The sequence below is a fragment of the Dreissena polymorpha genome, chromosome 3 (genome assembly GCF_020536995.1).
Source record: "Dreissena polymorpha isolate Duluth1 chromosome 3, UMN_Dpol_1.0, whole genome shotgun sequence".
Lineage (NCBI taxonomy): Eukaryota > Metazoa > Mollusca > Bivalvia > Myida > Dreissenidae > Dreissena > Dreissena polymorpha.
Window position 1 is genome coordinate 103,262,684 of NC_068357.1, and position 13,940 is coordinate 103,276,623.

At 35.1% G+C, this 13,940-nt stretch overlaps 1 protein-coding gene across 1 annotated transcript in view; it reads left to right on the forward strand.

Moving 5' to 3' along the window:
• Positions 1 to 13,940, forward strand: part of LOC127872900 (uncharacterized) — a 114,635-nt gene that overhangs the window by 69,101 nt on the left and 31,594 nt on the right. The window contains exon 7 of the mRNA XM_052416399.1: positions 12,243 to 12,315. Within this exon, the coding sequence (XP_052272359.1) occupies positions 12,243 to 12,315 (73 nt within the window). The remainder of the gene's footprint in view (positions 1 to 12,242; positions 12,316 to 13,940) is intronic.

Consider the following 13,940-nt stretch of genomic DNA (forward strand, 5'->3'; position numbering starts at 1 on the left):
GGTTGAGTTCAAAAGTGGTTTCGGTCTGTTGAAAAACATGGCCTCCAGTGAGCGGGGCAGTTTTCCTTATTTGACTATAGAGAAACCTTGTAAACACTCTAGAAGTTGGTCAAAACATTTGTTTTATTAATATCTCAGACGAGTTTGAAAATGGTCCAGATCAGTGAAAAAACATGGCCGCCAGTGGCCGGGCATTTTTCTCTCTATGTATATATAGTGAAAACATGTGAACACTTGACTAGAAGATAATTTTTGGCCCAATTTTCATGGAATTTGGTCAAAACATATTTGTTTCCTTGATATGAGAGTTGAGTTCGAAAATGGTTTCGGTCAGTTGAATAACATGGCTTCCGGTGGGGGGGGGGGGGCTGTTTTCCATTTTTGGCTATAGAGAAACCTTGTAAACTCTCTAGAAGTCACAATTTTTGCCCAATCATCTTGAAAGTTGGTCAAAAAATTTGGTTTTATTGATATCTCGGACGAGTTTGAAAATTGTCCAGATCTGTGAAAAAACATGGCCGCCAGTGGGCGGGGCATTTTTCTCTATATGCATATAGTGAAAACATGTGAACACTCTAGAAGTCACATTTTTGGCCCAATTTTCATAAAATTTGGTCAGAACATTTGTTTCCTTGATATGAGAGTTGAGTTCAAAAATGATTCCGGTCAGTTGAATAACATGGCTGCCGGGGGGGGCTGTTTTCCTTATTTGGCTTTAACCTTCCCGAAAAAGTGTGTAAAATGCGCATTTAATGCGCATTTAATGCGTATAAAACGCAGCGGTATTGGCACCGTATTAATTCACTTTACCAAGTGCATTAATTCACTTTACCAAGTGCATTTTTCTTTTTTAAAAATTGTGTTTTTCTGCATTTTTCTCAAATAATACACTTATTGAGTGTATTAATGGGCTTCATTTTATTTTTTAAGTGTATTTACCAGTGGAAATAATACGTTTAAGTGCATTTTTTTTTGTTAAGTGTACTAAATTGCACTTATACGCTTCAGTTTATTTGTTCCACAAAAAGTGCACTTCAAGTGTATTTAAGTGCATTTTAACTGCGTTAATTTACTTAGGAAAACATGATGAAAAATGCATTCAAATGTATTATTTTAGTGCATTAATACACTAAAGTGTATTTTTTTATACTAACAATTACGCTCTAGTGTATTTTTGAGTGTATTAGTGCACTTAAAATACAATCAAGTGTATTTTATTAAAATGTGCACTATTAAAAAAAAATACGCTCTAGTGTATTTTTAAGCGTATTAGTGCACTTAAAATTCACTCTAATGTATTTTAAAAAATACACTCTAGTGTATATATTATAAAAATTTGCACTTTTTAAAAAATACGCTCTAGTGTATTTTTAAGCGTATTAGTGCACTGAAAATTCACTCAAGTGTATTTTTAAAAATACACTAAAGTGTATCTCTGAAAAATGGGTATTTTAAATTTAAATTCATTTGGATATGAAAAATGACCAGTTTAAATGTGAACTGAAATAATGACAGCAAATAAATTTTGTAAATAGACATATTTATTAACATTTAACATTTCTAATAAATTGTAAAAACTTATAAGCACTATGAATATGGAAGCACATTCAAGATACAAACAACTTTGTGAACTTGGAACTTTATACAACTATTTACAAACAAATTTAATCAGCGTTAACTATAAAGGGGACATATTAACGGCTTTAACAGTATTTTATATTCTGAAAAAACCAACTTATTACTTGATTTCTTAAATACAGATCTTTTTGTTGAAATAATCCGCAATAATAACTATAAAAAGTTCTGCTGGGACACTTCTCAGGCTTGGAGAAATCTTTGATGTAAATTATTTATTTAGGAAATGTACACGATTGTCCTACTATGTGCATGCTTACTGGCGATTATCAACTTTTAACAGAACTTAAGTGTAGAAAATAGTAATTGAAACTTGCAAATTCAAACCCTATAATTTTTTGGCGTGTTACCTCTTTTTCTTCATGATTTCATCAATATTGTATTGTGCATTACTATTTTATATTCACAACACTTTTACAAATTTGCTTTTATGAATATTTGCCTTCACATAGGAAAAGCGCTGATATGTCCCTTTAACACACACACGATTTATAAAAAAAATCTCATTTAAACAAATACAAAAAATCTTCTTAAAGCCCTTCTCATTTTTGCCTCAATAACGAAAAAACAACTATATGCTTGAAAATCATCTTAATAAGTCAAAAAAGTACATCGAAATAATATAAACATGAATTATCAAGTTATCAAATAAGACCAAAATTATATAAACATTAAATGTATTTGATCTTATAAAAAGAGACATTTTCGGAAGAATGTTTGGCCAAAGGTTAACCGCGGTGGACCCCATCAGTCAAGTATTTAGACTGCAGCTGCTGAAGAAAACTGAATCACAGCTGTTGGTGGAACCTGGACTTCAGCGGTTGGGGGAACAGTGACCGCATATGTTGGTGGGACCTGTACATCACTAAGTACATCAGCCTTTGTAGAGACCACAACCGCTGGGGGGGGGGGGGGACCTGGACAGCAGCCAGTGCTGATCTTGTAAAGTGAGAGACCTTGAAAGCAGTGGCTGAAGAGACTAGGAAAGCAGGCGCAGAAGGACATGTACCAATGATGCTGCTTGTGTCCTTTTCTCGAGAACCTTTAACGCGAGTTAATCTGCAAAAGATAAACACCATATCACACACTTTCAAAAAGGTGAGGCATTCTTCAAGCCGGTTGATTTGTTACGTTATCATTCCACTTAAATGTAAAATATTATTGTAAAGGTTATTGTGTTGCTATAATAAGTATAAATTTAAGTCAAAACAGTTTTGTTTGCTTGTTTTTGTTTGTTTATTGCAATTAAAATTCTGTGATCACATGCGACTTTAGTTTACTCATTTCATAAATAATTTAAAACAAGAGATGTGTTTGTCAGAAACACAATGCCCCCTAATGCGATGCTTTGAAATATTTATTTGTTTGACCTTTGAACTTGAAGGATGACCTTGACCTTTCATCACTCAAAATGTGCAGCTCCATGAGATACACATGCATGCCAAATATCAAGTTGCTATCATCAATATTGCAAAAGTTATGACTCAGGTTAAAGTTTTGGGACACATACAATGACAGACAGACAGACAGACAGACACATACAATGACAGACAGGCCAAAAACAATATACCCTGATCATTTAACTCGGGGGCATAAAAAGTGGCATTTTGCAGAAAATACAGATTGAAAATGTACCAAGATGTGTCAGGACTCATTGGGCTGTGTGGGCTGGTCTCAAGTGTGATTCCTTTTCTGTTGAACCTGAAAAACTGCTGCAAAGTTGTCTTTTTGAGGTTACTGGAGTCATCTGAGCGGAGTATTCCTATAAATAAACAGGTTTAAACATAAATTTGATCATCATGCTCAAGTAAAAGTCCATACATGATCAGGTAGTCTCCCTTTTGCATCCTTTTTTGTAAGAGGATGAAGCACTTTATCTCCAAAGGATCTTACGATCAATGTAAATATCACCTTGGGGTTTAACCTCCATGTTTAAAATATTAAAGTTCTCATAAATATGGGGAAAAGAATCTGTTCATTAATGACCAGAAATAGCTATAAATAAAATTTAAGATAACAATAAGCATAAAATACAGCCATAATAATTCAAATGGTGTTGTTAACCAGGTTTTTAACCAGGTTTTCCGAAGGAAAAAACTGGTTATTAGATTGGCGAATGCGGGCGGGCTGGCTGGCTGGCGGGCGGGCGGAACAAGCTTGTCCGGGCCATAACTATGTCGTTCATTGTCAGATTTTAAAATCATTTGGCACATTTGTTCACCATCATTGGACGGTGTGTCGCGCGAAATAATTATGTCGATATCTCCAAGGTCAAGGTCACACTTTGAGTTCAAAGGTCAAAAATGGCCATAAATGAGCTTCTCCTGGCCATAACTATGTCATTCATTGTGAGATTTTAAAATCATTTGGCACATTTGTTCACCATCATGGGACGGTGTGTCGCACGAAAGCATCACGTCAATATCTCCAATGTCAAGGTCGCCACGACTAAAAATAGATTTTTTTTTAAAACAAACTTACAAAGGAGGTTAATTTTGTTTGTTCATTTCAAAAGTTCAGTTTGAGTTTTTAACCAGGTTTTTTAACCAGGTTTTCCGAAGGAAAACACTGGTTATTAGATTGGCGAATGCGGGCGGGCTGGCGGGCTGGCTGGCGGGCGGGCGGAACTAGCTTGTCCGGGCCATAACTATGTCGTTCATTGTCAGATTTTAAAATCATTTGGCACATTTGTTCACCATTATTAGACGGTGTGTCGCGCGAAATAATTACGTCGATATCTCCAAGGTCAAGGTCACACTTTGAGTTCAATGGTCAAAAATGGCCATAAATGAGCTTGTCCTGGCCATAACTATGTCATTCATTGTGAGATTTTAAAATCATTTGGCACATTTGTTCACCATCATGGGACGGTGTGTCGCACAAAGAATCACGTCAATATCTCCAATGTCAAGGTCGCCACGACTAAAAATAGATTTTTTTTTAAAACAAACTTACAAAGGGGGTTAATTTTGTTTGTTCATTTCAAAAGTTCAGTTTGAGTTTTCTCCCTTAGATTTTTTTTTCACAATGAAAACCTGGTTTTGTGACAATTTTGTCCCTTGTCTCCCTTTATCACATTTTTTTTTCACAATGAAAACCTGGTTTTGTGACAATTTTGTCCCTTGTTTTTCCTTTAAATTGCATTACAATTTACTTATCCATCATTACATTTCCCAGTGACAATACATAAATATGATAAATATGATAATAATCATAATTAATTCAATAAACTAAATAAAAAAGGGAATTAAAATACACACCTGTTACAACTGTTCTTCAGTATTCCTAAAAGACAAGAAGTTGCTTCTAACCTTATCACTTTTACCACCCACTTTGTATCTCCTTTGCAGCAAACTTATTGTTGATTTACACATTGTAGTTAATACACATTGTTTTCATCACACAATACTTCATGCTGAAAGTATTTCAAGACATTTTACACTAGACTTATAAGTCTTAATGTTGCTCAATTATAACTTAAATTTAGCTCAAAGTCAGTTGCTGAAACCAGCTTGTTTAAAAAAAAATTAACTTCCAGTTCATGGACCAATCAAAAGTTGCTTGTTTTCATAATGATGGTGTCTGAACCAATCAAAAGTCTATTAACATCCCTTTGTTAGGCCAAGTTGGAGCACTGATAGGGATTAATGTTTATGATGCTTTAATTGACATGACGCCTTATCGATGATCGCTCCGCCCACTTTATCTCGTGGCTTAGCGGTTATCAAACCTAGACAAGCTAACACCAAAATGGCTTCTTTGCCTATAGACTGCATATAGATTTACGCGATATTCCTGACGATTTTTATGGACTTTGTTAACACCCTTTACACTTGTAAAGGTTCGATGTCATTAAGTTATTCTGCAAATGCAAAAAATATACGATTATAGAGAACATCAGCTATTAAAAACGTGTAAATCGGTACATTAAACACGCTCTCAAACGCTTGTGCGTTTACCCAAATCGAATCCGTTATTACCAGGGATCATATTTTCCCGCAACATCAATCGGTCCGGATTTAAATGGGGAAAGTGTCCGAAAATTTATATCCGCAATCATGACAAATTACGTTACAATATATACCATTAATTTTGCTATTCATGAAGATGGTATAATAAATGTACAAGTTAAATTCCCTTAGGCATTATTTTAAAAGTGAACATACGAACTTTCCCATTTTGTTTTATCATTTGCTATTTCATTGACATTGGTTGTTTCGTGTGCTGTTTTATCTTACTGTTTTTCAATGTGTCAATATTATCAGTCTGTGTAAATCTATACCGATGTTTTAAATCGTTGTCAACTCGATAATAGCTTACAAACATGCATTGAACCAAACAAATGTCTGTGCGTAGGTTTGTTACTGACAATAACAAAACCAAATAGTTAAGAAATAATTCATGTACGTTATAGTTTGTAGTCAAATAACCCACGGCCGATAGTTAAGATGCGTAGGCCTACGATTGAATGATTTGAAACCACGCATCTAAACTTTCGGTCGTGGGTTATTCAACAACAAACAATAAAGAACACGAATTATTTCGATTCTAACACGATTTTTACTGAAGATTTATACACTAACACGATTTTTACTGAAGATTTATACAATGTATATTATTTTTCTTGTGTACTATTTTATGTGAAGTTCCGCCCATAAAAATAACTTTCAGCTGTTCTGTCGATCAGATCCGCGACTTTTATTTATTTATTGCCGAATTATTACGCTGGTGGAAAATCGGCATATATTGTTTAATTACAGCGCGTGCTTTTAGTGTATAAGGTCCGCCCACAATAATTGCAGAATATCCGATTTTCTTCTTTGTTTATATGACAGCTTACTGTATCATGCATGAAATGCACAATTTCCACGAGGATAACATAGAGGTTTGTATCTCCGAAGTAACTGTCAACGATTTTATCCTGGACGAGTACACCTTACGGACCGATTGTGCTAGGTATAAGCCAGTGAAATTATTGATTGATGTTGACACGGGGTTATTCACGCGTGACTTATACACAGCCGCCCGAATCTTCGCTGCTTGGGGCCATACTCTGATACTAGTCGGCTGACGTGCAATTATCTGGTCCTGACCGGTTTAGAGACTGCAGCGAATGGTTTATCACACCTAATCAAGATAAGAATGTAATTAGGGTATGCACTGTGTAATCGATTTCATGACATGGGAATTTTAGCAAACAGAATCAGACCGACTGTTTGGGATTTTCAATCGGTCTTTCATGACCTCAGTCGGTCTAGGACCGACAAAACCGACAAAAATATGATCCCTGGTTATTACATGTCATGGTGGTATTAGCAATAAATTAACACTTCACCGGTATTTACCCATGTTATTTACAAAAATATTACCGAAACATTTCCCCCTCCCCGTGTATTTGACACGAAATAGCGCTCCATTCCTGGTGATTTGGTGAAGTTTTACGCGCTTTTCGACGCCGAGTCGGTACCTCAATCCCACACGTTATTTCGTATAAAAGCGATATATTAAACATTGCTTGTGGGACCTTTATCAATCACTTTAAATGAAAGCGCAAAACAACACAATAAGTTTGGTCATTATCTGATATAAATTAGCGTTGTGCGAAGGGAAATTCGGTCATGCTAATTAATAAAGCTACCAGTATCAGACGCTCGCGCAGGCTCCGACTTCCACCAAGTTACCGCGTTTATAGGTTAGCTTATATCAGTAATAAATAACTCTTTTACAATAGCATTTATCGATACGTCTTTATTAAAATAGTAACAAAGTAGTTTTCACTTGTTTTTGACACACAAAAAACTCGATTTTCAACGGGGATTTAGTTAAGTTACACAAAGTGGGTACCAAAATTCTCTATTATTTTACATGCACACGTGACATAATTCATACTTAAAAATGCTTAGTTATTGCTTTTATGACATTTCAATTTTTTTTTAAATAAATTAATGTTCTATAAGGGGGATCTCGTTAATTCTTGAAGCTTCCACTCGCTCTTGTCAAGACCACATTTCCGCGTTTGAAATGGAATAAATTTTATTCATCTAACTTATCTTTCTGGATACCAAATGTCAGATTTGCTTAAATCCTATTTTCAGCGTTTTTGCCATTTTTCATTTCCATTTTTATCCGAACAAAAACGAAACACGTTTTAAAAATGAGAACTAGGCATTCGGGCTCCAAGTGTGGATTAAAAGCGTTTATTGGTGACACCACATGTCTGCACATGTGTAGATACCGTTAATGAGACAAGATATCATGTGTCACCTTAAAATAACATGTATGATGACAGTTAAGTCTATTACTATCAGAGTAATAAAACACAGCATGAATTAGGCTTCATGCTGGGTTTTATTTCTCGTAAAGTAATGCAGATGAACATTGCTGCTATTAATCACCTAGTAACTGGTAAAACTATTAAAAAACATGAACTATTATGCGATGATCAGATCGATAACATAAACTATTTAAATATGCTAGTATATTCGATAAAAAGATATTGTAATTGTCTTTTACAGTGTTGACGTTCAGTTGTTCGTGGGGACGACCGCATGCATTTATCCATCACTTACACTTCTCAAGATCTCTTTTCGGCTTTGGAAACAATATAAATTCAATGTCACCAACAAATCTTTCAGGATATCGATTGTACGAGTTGCATAATCCCCATTGACAATGTTAAACCATTTTTAATCTACGTTTTAAAAGAGGAAATCAAAAGGAACTCGTTACAATAAAAGTGAACCTAGACATAGCTTGTCTAGAAAATGGCGGACAGTTCGTTGCTAACTTGCGCGCCCGATTTATCGATCGCTGATTGGTAGATCAATTCTTAGATAAGGATTTGATTGACAGTTGGCGTCATGTCAATTGGGGACGGCTGGTACCATGCTGTGTCAGTCATACTTAATCTGAGATATCCACTGATAATAGGCACACTTCAACACCAAAATATTTATTCAATAATACTCAGCACCCTCAGCATATTATATTTAATTGTGAAATTGTCAATATAACATACTGAGTGGTGTTTAAGCAAATAATAATATTATTATAAATATTATTTTAATTGCCTTTTAAAATGTATGTTAATAGTCAAGATGGTAGACATTAATTGTATTGGGGTTATTTATATCAGTATAAGAAAGTTAAAATACTTATTTTTTTATGTTCAGGAGATATAATTCATGCTGGCAAGCCCACATAATATTTTTTACACTTTCAATATTTTTAATTAGTTACCCACAACCTGATTTAGTTGTACTTGTCCTTTTAAAAGCTGTTCTACTGATTCACATATTTTATGAGCAGACAAATTGCAACTATAAGACCATTAACATTATGTGAATTATAAAAAAGAATTCAGTACAATCCTCCTTATAAACAGTAGATCCCTTTCCTTTAACTTAAGTTATTTCCTACAGTGTCCTTTTTTAAACAAATTATTACAAAAATTCACACTATTAGAGATTCACTCATTTTTTACGAAGATGCACATAAAAATACACTTGTACAGAAAGATGTTTTTTGCAAATAAGAAGATACACTTATATGCTCAAAAAATGCACTTCATTAAAAAAAAAAAAACTTTGTCTAAGCACTATTAAAAAACTTTGTTTGCAAAAAATGCACTTGTACAGAAAGCGTATTTTTTGGCAAATAAGAAGATACACTTAAATGCACAAAAATGCACTTCTTGCATAAAAAGATACTCTTTGTAGACAAAAGATACACTTGTTTTGAAAAAAATGCACTTCTTAAATGAAAAAGTACATAAAAATACGCTTAAAGAAAATGAAAATACAGAAAAAACACACTTTAGCGCACTTACTCATGAAAAAAATGCAGAATAAATACACTTTTCGTTCAAAATGCAGAAAAAATACACTTTTTGAAGCACATAATTTTGGTAAAAAGCGTATTGGGAAGGGTAGAGAAACCTTGTAAACACTCTAGAATTCACAATTTTTGCCCAATCATCATGAAAATTGGTCAAAACATTGGTTTTATTGATATCTCGGACGAGTTCAAAAATGGTCTAGATCGGTGAAAATACATGGCCGCCAGTGGGTGGGGCATTTTTCTCTATATGTATATAGTGAAAACATGTGAACACTGGAAGTCACATTTTTGGCCCAATTTTCATAAAATTTGGTCAGATTATTTGTTTCCTTGTTATGAGAGTTGAGTTTGAAAATGGTTCCAGTCAGTTGAATAACATGGCTGCCGGGGGGGGGGGGGGGGGCAGTTTTCTTATATTTATATAGTAAAAAAAGCTTGTGAACACTCTAGAAGTTTTTGCCCAATCATGAAACTTTGTGAAAAGATTGGTTTATATATATCACATAATTAAGCCATAATTATTGCTCTTAGATTGTCCAAATTTTCATTATATTATACAAAATCCTTGTAAACACTCTAGAGGTCACAATTTTGTTTCAGAATTTATGAATCTTGGTCATAATATTTATTTTTGTAAGCAAAGTTTGATGTATGGTAAGGGGTTCAACTCAAAATATAGGTCACCAGGTCAAATCTTACAAAAAACTAAATCACTCCATATGCCAGAGTTTTGGTTCAATAATGATTAAACTTGACCAGGATGTTTGTCTGGACAATATCTAGGTCAAGTTTGACGTTTGGTAATGATTGAATGAACCGACTCCTCTCAGGTGAGCAAACTAAGGCCATCTTGGCCCTCTTGTTTTCTATATATGCTGAGTTAAAAAATATTCCATTTAACACGATATTCACATTATGTACATGTATAATACAAACATTGTTTATTGATTTTTAGCTCACCTGATTGCCTGTCCGTCCACATTTGTTCGTAAACATTCTAGAGGCCACATTTATTGTCCGATCTTCATGAAACTTGGTCAGAAGCTTCGGCCAAATGAAATCTCGGTCAAGTTCGAAACTGGGTCGTGCTGGGTCAAAAACTAGGTCACTAGGTCAAAAAAAAAGAAAACACTTGTAAACACTGTAGAAGTCACATTGCATGCCCAATCTTCATGTAACTTTGTCAAAATGTTTGTCTTAATGATATGTTGGTTGAGTTCAAAAGTGGTTTCGGTCCGTTGAAAAACATGGCCGCCAGTGGGCAGGGCAGTTTTCCTTATTTGCTTATAGAGAAACCTTGTAAACACTCATGAAGTCACAATTTTTGCCCAATCATCATGAAAGTTGGTCAAACCATTGGTTTTATTGATATCTCGGACGAGATTGAAAATGGTCCAGATCGGTGAAAAACATGGACGCCAGTGGGCGGGGCATTTTTCTCTATATGTATATAGTGCAAACATGTGAACACTCTAGAAGTCACAGTTTTGGCCCAATTTTCATGAAATTTGGTCAGAACATTTGTTTCCTTGATACAAGAGCTGAGCGAAAATGGTTCCCGTCAGTTGAATAACATGGCTGCCGGAGGGGGGGGGGGGGCAGTTTTCTTATATTTATATAGTAAAAAAAGCTTGTGAACACTCTAGAAGTCACATTATTTCCCCAATCATCATGAAACTTGGTGAAAAGATTGGTTTTATATATATGTCAGATGAGTTCGCAAATGGTCCCGATCGGTCAAAAAGCATGGCAGCTAGGGGGGTGGGGCAGTTTTCCTTATGTGACTAGAGAGAAACCTTGTGATCAAACACTATAGAAGTCACATTTTTTGCCTAATCATCGTGAAACTTAGTCAATACATTGGTTTTATTGATTTCTCTGACAATTTGAAAAATGGCTCAGATCGGTGAAACACACTTTTTAGCTCACCTGATTGCTTAGGTGAGGTTTTAGGATTGGTCTTTGTCCGCCATCCGTCCGTCCTCATTTGGTTTGTAAACACTCTAGCATTCACATTTCTCAAGCATTCTTTATCAAAGTTGCTGAAAGATCTCAGTCAAGTTTGATAATGAGCAAAATCACATAATAAATGCCATAATTATTGCCCTTAGATTGTCCAAATTTTCATTATACTATACGTTTTATAAGTTTTAGGTTTGGTTGGGGGGGGGGGGGTCAACTCAAAATATAGGTAACCAGGTCAAATCTTACAAAACTAAACACTCCCTGCGCCAGAGTTTTGGTTCAATAACCAATAATAATGATGAAACTTGACCAGGATGTTTGTATACCTACAATATCAAGGTAAAGTTTGACATTTGGTAAAGATTGAATAAACCGTCTCCTCTCAGGTGAGCGAACTAGGGCCATCTCGGCCCTCTTGTTTTCTATATACTCTCCGTTAAAAAATATTCCATTTAACACGATATTCACATTATGTTTCCATTTGTGAATGAATATAGTTGAAGAACTCAAACCTTGAGGCCATTGAAATTGATGCTTTCGAAATTGACTTAATTAAGAGAATGTATTGAAATAACAATACCAGTGAGTTCTGAACTCTGATTATTTAGGCCGTTCAATTTAATAGCTGCCTGTTTTCATGAATTTGAAACATGAACTATTATGTTGTCATTTTTGATATTTTTTACATAGCAGCTACAAATCAGCATTATAATCATGAACAGCTGCAAACAGAATGAGAAAGACAACTTTGATATAACAATAATTCAACATTTAATTCAGTATGTTTGATATCACTCTTTCAGTGCAGGGACGTCATTTATGGAACCTTCTGTGGATGAGCTTCACATTGATGTGGGCAATCTAGACAACTCTGAGGTACTGTTACATTTTTGTGTCTCCCTTGTAATACATGTAATTGTCAGATTCTATACTAAACCGTTTAAACCCTTACCACTCAGATATGCTGCCCCCCCCCCCCCCCCCCTTGATTATAGTTTTGGAAAGGGTTTTGAATTTATTCGTAAAAAAGATCATAACAAATCTTGTCTGCCATTTCTAGTGTAAGAAAATGTTCATGTCAATTAAATCTGATTGCTTTTCTGTGATTTATTGCGCCATATGTTAAGTTGTTATGGGTGTAATTGATAATTAACATTTTTTTTTGTAAAAATAATAATTTTGATTTTATTTTCTCAGGGCCTTGTATCAATAACATATAAAGTCAATTTTCTGACTAATCCTTAATTTTTATGCTCCCCCCCCCCAAAAAAAAAATTGGGGGGGGGAGCATATAGTCGCCGCTTCGTCCGTCCGTCCGTGCACAATTTTTGTCCGGGCTATTTCTCAGCAACTAATGACCGGTATTCAATGAAACTTTATAGGAAGCTTCACTACCAAGAGGAGATGTGCATATTATCAGCGGGTTCTGGTCGGATGATTTTTCACAGAGTTATGGTCCTTTGAAATTTTCCATTAACTGTTCATATAGTGCAATTCTTGTCCGGGCTATTTCTTAGCAACTTATGACCGGAATTCAATGAAACTTTATGGGAAGCTTCACTACCAAGAGGAGATGTGCATATCATCAGCCGGTTCTGGTCGGATGATTTTTCACAGAGTTAGGCCCTTTGAAATTTTCCATTGTACATATAGTGCAATTTCTTGTCCGAGCTATTTCTCAGCAACTTATTACGGGAATTCAATGAAACTTTATGGGAAGCTTCACTACCAACAGGAGATGTGCATATTATCAGCCGGTTATGGTCGGATGATTTTTCACAGAGTTATGGCCCTTTGAAATTTTCCATTGTACATATAGTGCAATTCTTGCCCAAGCTATTTCTCAGCAACTTATCGCGGGAATTCAATGAAACTTTATGGGAAGCTTCACTACCAACAGGAGAGATGCATATTATCAGCCGGTTATAGTCGGATGATTTTTCACAGAGTTATGGCCCTATGAAATTTTCTATAAACTGTACATATAGTGCAATTCTTGTCCGGGCTATATCTCTCCAACTACTGACTGGACTTCAATGAAGCTTTATGGGAAGCTTAACTACCTTGAGGAGATGCGCATGTTATTAGTGGGTTCTGGTTAGATGATTTATTTAGAGAGTTATGGCCCTTTGAAATTTTTAAGTTGCTAAACCATCCATCGTATTATTTTGTCCAAAACTATGCCCACAAGACGTTTCCTTTTATCTGAATATATAGTGCAATATTGTGACCAAAAAAAACTTTGGGGAGCATCACCTGTCTCCGACGGTTTCTTGTTTTCTACATTTTTGAGGCAAGTTTGTAAATATCTCATCTTCTAATTTGAGCTCAAAAATTGAAAGCATCCATGATACTTGGCACATTTTTTTGCAGCATTTCAGAATGGGTTAAGTGCATATACTTTTGGTTTTCTGGCTAGGTAGAGTCCGCTTGCCTGAAGCAAACAAATTTGTATGGTCTAATTATTAATGACCACCTTAACATTCTGCAGTATGGTTTTG